General features: G+C 42.7%; 1 protein-coding gene across 1 annotated transcript in view; it reads left to right on the top strand.

Moving 5' to 3' along the window:
• Nucleotides 1-3,301: 3,301 nt before the first annotated feature.
• The window catches only part of LOC103253877 (zinc finger protein 595-like), a 28,761-nt gene continuing 23,504 nt past the window's right edge, over nucleotides 3,302-8,558 (top strand). The window contains 3 exon segments of the mRNA XM_021709557.1: nucleotides 3,302-3,316; nucleotides 5,633-5,759; nucleotides 6,532-6,627. Coding sequence (XP_021565232.1) covers nucleotides 3,302-3,316; nucleotides 5,633-5,759; nucleotides 6,532-6,627 — 238 coding nt within the window.

Below are 8,558 nucleotides of genomic sequence, written 5' to 3'. Positions count from 1 at the left end.
TTAAATGTAAATTTTTTTATAAATTTCAAAATATCCTTTTAATCTATTAACCAGATTATATGACTTTGTCTTCGATTTTATTAATGGGGCTAATTGTATTGATGGATTCCCAAATGCTGAATCTCCTAAACATCCCTGACATAAAGGGATCTTGATGATGTAATGTTGCAACATAGTGACACAATGTTTCTACTGATTTTTACATTTCTATTCAAATGTGATTTTTCTACAAAGAAATGACTTGAAATCCTTAGTATGAAATAGAAATTGTGTGTTGACATTTTCCTCATCCAAGGACACCGTGTTTCTGTGGCTTTTTCTTTCTTTTTACTATTATTTTTATTTTCAAATGTTGGGTACAATTCAGGGTTAGGTCATAAGTGGTCATTGTACATGTAAAGTTTGGGTACTCTTATTTGTGTTATAACCCTCACCATGGCAGTGTTCCACTATTGCTAATCACTTATAGTACTCCGATGATTGTTCAGGGTCCACTTATGAGTGAATACATGTAGTACTCAGATCTTTGTTTATGTGATAAAACACTTCAGTATATACATGTTTTTTAGTTGGAATCTCACTCTGTCACATAGTGTATTAATCAATACTTTTGTGGCCACCTCCTGTGTTATGTGAACTATAGACATGTGCTACCACACCCAGCTAATTTTTGATTTCTTGTAGAGATGAGGTCTCGCTGAGTTGCTCAGGCTGGTCTTAAACCCGCAGGTTCAGGCAATCTTCTAATCTTGGCCTCCCAAAGTGCTGGGATTACAGCTTGAGTTACCAAGCCCAGCTTTTATTTTTTCTAGTAGGAGTCACACTCTTTCCCCTGGCTGTAGCTCAATGGCACACTTGTGGCAACTGCCACCTTGACCTGCTGGCAATCCTTCCACTTCAGCATTCCAAGTAGCTGGAACCACAGGTGTGTGCCACCAGGCCCAGCTAATTTTTTAATTTATTATAGAAGCAAGGGTTTACCAAGTTGCTGCGGATGGTTTGGAAACTGTTTGCTCAGGAAATCCTGTCATCTCTACCTCCCAAAGTGCTGGGATCATGGGTGTGAGCCACGGTGCCAGCCTGAAAGATTCTTAGTGATTATTATTATGGGTTGTTCTATTCTTACACGAGGAGGTACCGGAGTGGAGGACAGTGAGGCGAGAATGACCCAACTCTGCTCGCAGGCACAGGAGACAAAGGTCCGACCAGAGCCCAAAAGCCGCCCCCTCACTTTCAGCTCCCCCCTGATTGACCAGTTCAGACCTCAACATCCGTTGATTGGAAAAGCCTTCAGGCCCTGGCTTTCTGGTCTTGACTGGCAGGAGATGCAAAACGAGAGGGACTCCATAGGCCAAAATGCCTTTAGCTTTCTCCTTGCCCCGGAGACTGGGCAGAACGGTGGGGGGAGGGGGCTTGAGGGCCCCCTCAGGACATGATGGGAGTTGTCATCTCTCCTGGTTGGTGGGTCGCTGGACTGTAGGTCTCATTGCCTCTCCCGGGACACGCTGGAATTGTCCTGCAGCTCCACGACTCACCGACGGGAGCCATGCAGACACCAGTGTTCCCAGCAAGCCCTGCAAGGGGCCCACATCCCCACACCTCCCCACCAGGTTCCGGCACTGGGGGAAATCTCAACATCTTCTTGCCTCATGCAGCCCGCGCCTGATCGCGTGTCCTGTGACTCAAGACCAGATGGCCTGGAGTTTTGCCCAAGCAGCGGACGCTGGGGTTTGAGATGGCCAATCAGACAAGAGCTGGAAGGGAAGGGGCAGCTTCTAGGCTTCTCTTCAGCCTGTGTTGGCCGGTGACATGCAGGTCCTGAGAGAAATATAGGGCAGACACTGAGACCCTTGGAAGGTGGCAGGTTTCCCGAGAGGGGTATGGGGATGGGCCCGGATCACCCGGCTCTGTAGGAACCGGCCTCCCTTTCAGCTTCGAGCCTGGACCCGTCCCCTCCCTTGGCTCCGCCCACACCCCTCGGTGTAGGTGGGCCTGTGCTTCGACCCCAGAGTCTTGACCCCACAGAGATGTTGCCTGCTGAGCACTCTTAAGGCAGCTGCCCACCTCCAAGTGTCAGGGACTCGCGAGGGTCATGGGGAGGATCCGATCTGCGTGGGGGGCTTGGAGGGGGAGGCTATGTCCCTGACCCTGTCCCTGTCTCCTCCCCAGAGTTAAACCGTGGCTATATCACAGCGTTAAGAAGGCCTCTTGGGCCAACAGTGGTTCTTGAGTCCCGAAACCCCAACCAGGACTCGCGGTGTGGGCATCCCAGAGGGGCTGGGAGGAAAGGCTTTGAGAAGGGGCAAAGGGAAACCGGATATGGGCAGGTGCTGTTGCGTGTCAGACCTGCAGTGGCCTTATCTGAATTATCCAGGTGGAAATCTCCAGGGTTTGTCATCAGTGTCATTGACCATTTGTGTCAGCAGGTACAAACCCGGTTCTGGTGACATAAGAAGTTGGAGGTTGTGACTTTAGCAGGGACATTAAAGTCAAGAAAATGAGGGGATGGCATCCTAAAGACCGCTCCTGGGTTGTGTGTGCTTTTGAAAAATTGTTATCCAGGCTGTGGAAGAGAGAGGCTAAGATCAAGAGGTGGCTTAGACTTGCAGGCATCTGGGCGATGAGAGGAGTACTGGAAAGTGGTGAATTATCTTTGTCCCTGGTTCTCAGCCTTCTTGTTCCTTTATTAAACATAACAGTTACAGCAAATACTCCCACTCTCCCAGAGTTAATCTGGACAGCTGTATACTGGTGCCAACCTTATCTTGTCGGCATTTCAAAATTTTAGCTACATGCAAACACACAAAGAGACCAGAGATACCGCTCCCCCACCTCAGTCTAAGATGGAATCACGTCAAACTTTTGAGAGTGGACTGCCCCATTTGGGGTTGATTAGGTCTAAGCTTTATATTATTAAATTAGTAACTATCAAAAAATCTTTTAGTTCAGCAGATGGTTTCTGTGCTCTTTAGACACATCACTGTTCTTGAGGGAAAAAGGCAGAAATGATGTTTGTCCTCTCGATTATCTTGCATTTGTAAAGAAGAAAAACTATCCCAAAGGACAAGGTAGACCCACCTCAGAGAGATGGTGGAAGAATCCACAAATCAAAGAGAACCTCAGAAAAACAGGAGAGCAAGGGAGGGACTCCCAAGAGGGTGGTAAGACTCTGACAAAAAATAAGTCCATTCCATTCAATTTTGAAATAAATAAAGACATATTTTCAACATGTAGCTGTGGCTTGATTAGATCACCTCACCTGAGAAGAAATCCCAGAGAAGTAGGAGTTAAAGGAAAAAAAATGGCTGCTTCTCAGGTAAATGTGTCCCAAGTCAGAAGAAATGTCATGTGTGTAAAACTTGAAAACCATCCTACTGTCCCTTTGATGGTCCTGCCTAAAGAGTTTGTTTCAACTACGTTTGTTCTTCCTGGGATATTCAATGGGTCTGTCGGACACCGCTCCCTACATAGCCTCTTCTGTTCTCTTCATCCATTCTACTTTGTTGCCATGAACTGTTCTCACTGCAAATGTATGACCTACATTATTTTATTTATTTATTTATTTATTTATTTATTTATTTTTCTGAGTTGGAGTCTCACTCGGTTGCCCAGACTGGAGTGCAGTGGTCACTCCCGGCCACTGCAGCCTCAACCTGCTGGGCCCCGGCGATCCTTCCGCTGCAGCCTTCTGAGTAGCTGGAATTATAGAAATGCGGTGCCATGCCCGGCTGATTTTTTGATTTATTATAGAGATAAGGTCTTGCTGCTCAGCGGGTCTTGAACCCATGGGCTCAGGCAATCCATTCACCTCAGCCTCCCAAAGGCGTGGGATTATAGGCTGAGCCACCGAGCCTGGCTTATGACCTACATTATTAATGATTCCTTGTGATTGGGGATCATGGGAAGGAATAGTAGCCAAGAATCCTATTGGAGATAGGGTAGATCCTCAGACCCTAATGAAAGATAGTAACGTGTATTTATTTATTTATTTTTGAGTTGTCATCCCCCCCTGTTTCCCAGAATGAAGTGCACTGGCACACTCACAGCCACCACAGCCCGGTTAATTTTTTGATTTATTGTAGAGTCCAGTCTAGCCAAGTTGCCCAGGCTGGTCTTGTACCTGAGGGTTTGGGAAATTCTCTCAACCACCTCTCAAAGTGCTGGGATTATAGGCATGACCCTCTGTGCCTAGTCAGAACATGTACTGTTAAGGTTCTGTCTAGATGCTCCATCAGCTCCATGCAGAAAACAATTAATAAAATGTACATTCAGACTGGGCTCGGAGGCTCATAATCCCAGCATTTTGGGAGGCTGAGGTGAGTGGATTGCCTGAGTCCATGAGTTTGAGACCCATCTAGGCAACTTAGCAAGACATCATCTCTACAATAAATCAAAAACTACCTGGGAGTGGTAGCGGGTGCCTATGGTTCTGGCTGCTTGAAAGGCTGAGGTGAAAGGATCTCCAGAGCCCAGCAGGTTGAGGTTGTGGTGACCAGGAGCATGCCACTGCACTCCAATCTTGGTGACATAGTGAGACTCTATCTAAAAAAAAAAAAAGTAAGAATAGTTAGAAGATTTTTACTCTCCAGGATGCTAAAAACAAATAATATACACTTTCAGAGATTACATGCCATGAGAGATACCTGTAGACTGATTTTTGCCCTATATCTGCTTACTTGTTATTACATTGAGATTATAAATTACTGTATTTGCCAGGTGTGGTGGCTTAGCCTGTAATCCCAGCACTTTGGGAGGCTGAGGTGACAGAATTGCCTGAACCTGCATTTTGAGAACAACTTGGGTAACTTGGTGAGACCTCATCTCTACAATAAATTACAAAAAGTAGCTGGCCATGATTGAGTGCCCCTGTAGTTCTAGCTACATGGAAGGCTGAGGTGGAAGGATCACCTAAGCCCAACAGGTCGAAGTGGCAGTGTCCGTGAGCATACTACTGCACTCCAACCTGGGTGACAAAAGTGAGACTCCAACTCAAAAAATAATAAATTACTATAACTTTTGACAAAAGATCTCAGCATGGATGTTGTGTTGCACCTGTGTGCCTTGGCATCTGATATCAATTTGTCCCAACTATTTGGGATGCTGTGGAGGAGGCATTCTTTTAGCCCAGGAGATCGAGCCTGCAATAAACTGTGATTATGCCATGGCACCCTAGCATGGATAAGAATGAGACACAACAACTGGAAAAAAAAAACAACTGCAGAACCTCAGGCTAAATCTGTGGATTCTGAATTAGAATTTGCATTTTAACAAGATATTCAGTTCATTCTTGTACAAATTAAAACTTGTTGAGGACCTTCCAACTCACTAGGAGTTTTCCATCTGAGCAGTATGTGTAATGTATTCTGTGTGATGTAAACAGCAATGAAAAATATACATGCCTGTGCTGGTGTCCAAATTTATGCTGTATCCCTCACAAAAATAGGGTGTCTACACTGGCTGAGTGGCTTTTATTTATTTTTTTTCTGACACTTAATGCATTAGAGGATATTTCTGTGTTATGAAATTTCTTATTGCATAATAATAGTTGTCATGTCAGCTGGACCTGGTTCTCTTCACGCTTGCTTTACCTAGATGCCATGGTGACCTGGTAAATATGTGTTGTTGTTTTCAGGGGCTGTTGACATTCAAGGATGTGGCTATAGAATTCTCTCCAGAAGAGTGGGAATGCCTGGACTACTCTCAGCGAATATTGTACAGGACTGTGATGTTAGAGAACTACAGAAACTTGGGTTTTTTGGGTGAGGAAACACTCTGCACACAATTCCTATTTCATACTAAGGATTTTATGTACTTCCTTTGTAGAATGTTTTCTGGGAATTTCTGCTTTGCATGAATGAGTTTCAGCTTCCTGCTATCAGGGAAAAGTTGGTGATATGTTAACAGAAATGAAAAAATTAGAGATATTCCATTTTGACATGAAGCCTTCTCTATTTTGAATTGACTGGTGTCCTTCTAGCTATATTATTGTTAAGTTCAGAAATTTAGTTGCATGAATATCATTGCCCACATCTCATTCCAATTGCTTCCATAAGTTATCAACTCACTAGTACAGAACTAAGAACTCACAAATTTAAGGCCAGGCACAGTGGCTCAACCCTGTGATTCCAGTACTTTAGGAGGCTGAGTTGAGAGGATTGCCAGAGCCCATGGGTTCAAGAACAGCCTGGGCAACTTGGCAAGACCCCATCTCTACAATAAATCAAACAATTTGCTGGGGGTAGTAGTGCATACCTGTAGTTCTGGCCACTTGTTAGGCTAAGGGAGAAAAATTGCCTGAGCCCAACAGGTGAGCGCTGGGATGGTGAAAGAGTGAGACTCCAAATCAAAATTTAAAAAAATAACCCACAAATTTAAAATCCTATCTAAATGTTCCTAAGGTTTTATTGGGAAACAGTATTTTGGGATTATTTTTCTAGAATCTTGTATAATGTTTTCTCTACTGATCACAGTACTAGGTTTATAATTGAAGAACCCCAGCAAGAATCATGATACTTTTTTCTAATTAAACAGGACTTGCTGTCTCTAAGCCAGACCTCATAACATGTCTGGAGCAAAGGAAAGAGCCCCTGGATGTGAAGAGACACAGCACGCTAGCCAAACTTTCAGGTAGGTGGGAGTGAATGAAGCAAATGACACAGGTCTAGGAATCAAAGCTTGAAATGTGGTTTGGGAAAGGGGTTTGCTCCAATGGAAATGGTTTCTGAGAAGCCTGGGATTCTTTCTCTTGCTGTCACAAAGGGACATCTGTTATTCCATGTTCTGAAATTCTCCAAAAGCTTTCTCTTTTTTGAGTTGGAGTCTCACTGTCACCCAGACTGGAGTGCAGTGGCCACTCCTGGCCACTGCAGCCTTGCCCTGCTGTGTTCCAGTGATCCTTCTACCTCAGCTTTCCAAGTAGCTGGAACTATAGGCCCATGCTACCATGCTCAGCTAATTTTTTGATTTGTTGTAGAGATGAGGTCTCACCAAGTTGCCCAGGTGGGTCTCGAACCTGAGGGCTCATGTAATTCACTCAACTTGGCCTCCCAAAGTGTGGGATTACAGGCTGAGCCACTGAACTTGGCCCAAAAACTGTTTCTTAAATGATCTTTCTAGATTACAGAGGAAATCAAAGTCCATTTAAAGTTTTATTAGAGGCTGCATCATCTTACTACCTTTCTAATGCTTTGGAGAAGTGCAAATATCTGCTTTATTTATTTGGAAATCCATGTAAAACTATTTTTTATGCTTTCTTTTTGCATCATGTTTGGATGTATGTGAGAGTAGTGATTTTGTTATCTGTTTGATGAATTTTAAGAACTCTCTGGAAATAAGCTACATGTTTTGTACTTTATGACTTTCTATAGTTGGGAGATATCCAATGATTTTATTTACATTCATACTCCATAGTTCTGCCATAACTAAAAATACCTCTCTTAATAGAAGAAATCCTGTAATTTTATTTTAATTTTACTTTTCTAGTATGATCTGAGAAGTAATTTTTTTATATATCCAAATGTTTAAGTATATTATATGGTGTAGAGGATTGGTAAACATATGTTAAACTCCCACATGTTACCTTGTGTCTTAATTACTCTTATTTTGTAATTTTCTTGTCTTTAGTATGAAGCTTAGGACTAGCTTACATATATGCATATATACAAATGTGCATGTGTTTGTTTATGTGTGATTAACATCTGATTTTTTATATATAAGTAAAAAATGTATAACCATATTTTGTGAATAATGAAATAATTTGACATGCCTATACACTGTGAAATGATGATTACAATTATATTATGAACATATCAATCATCTTATGTAGATGGCATTTCTATGTTTTGTAAGGAAAACACATTCTATTTTAGCAAATCTTCTAAGTATATGAGACATCATTATTAGCTATGTCACTATGTTATACATTAGTTCGCTAAAACTCAGTTATAACACAAATTTTGTGACCATTAAAAAACATCTCCATTTTCCCATTTCAGGCCCTGGTGACCATGTTGTACTTTTTTCCTCTCTGAGTGCAGTTTTTTTTAATTCCACAGGAGTGAAATCATTCAGCATTTTTCCCCCTGAGTTTGAGTCTCACTCTATTGCCCAGACTGGAGTGCAGTGGCATGCTAATGACCACCACAGCCTCATTGCTAGACTCAGGTGATCCTTCTGTATCAGCCTTGCAAGTAGCTGGAACTACAGGTGCACGTTGCAACCCCAAGTTTGTTTTTTTTTTATTTATCACTGATACAAATTCTCACCAAGGTTCCCAGACTATTCTTGAACACCTGAGCTCAGGCAATCCTCTCAACTTGGCCACCCAATGTGCTGGGATCTCAGACTTGAGCCACTGTACCTGTTCTCATGCAGTATTTGTGTGTGCGTGTGCCTGGTTCACTTCAGTTAGCATAGTGTCTTACAATTTCATCCATAAGGTTGAAATTGCAGTATTCTTTAAATTTTTTTTGTGGCTGAATCATATGCTGTTGTGTATATATACTTTATTTTCTTAATCAACATAGGATCCACATATATTTAGGTTGTTTTCAAGCTTG

This window comes from Carlito syrichta, unplaced genomic scaffold (genome assembly GCF_000164805.1).
Source record: "Carlito syrichta isolate Samal-C Ts95f unplaced genomic scaffold, Tarsius_syrichta-2.0.1 Scaffold255670, whole genome shotgun sequence".
In the NCBI taxonomy this organism is placed as follows: domain Eukaryota; kingdom Metazoa; phylum Chordata; class Mammalia; order Primates; family Tarsiidae; genus Carlito; species Carlito syrichta.
Note: the sequence above shows the minus strand (reverse complement) of the source record. Positions and strands in the feature narration are given on the sequence as shown.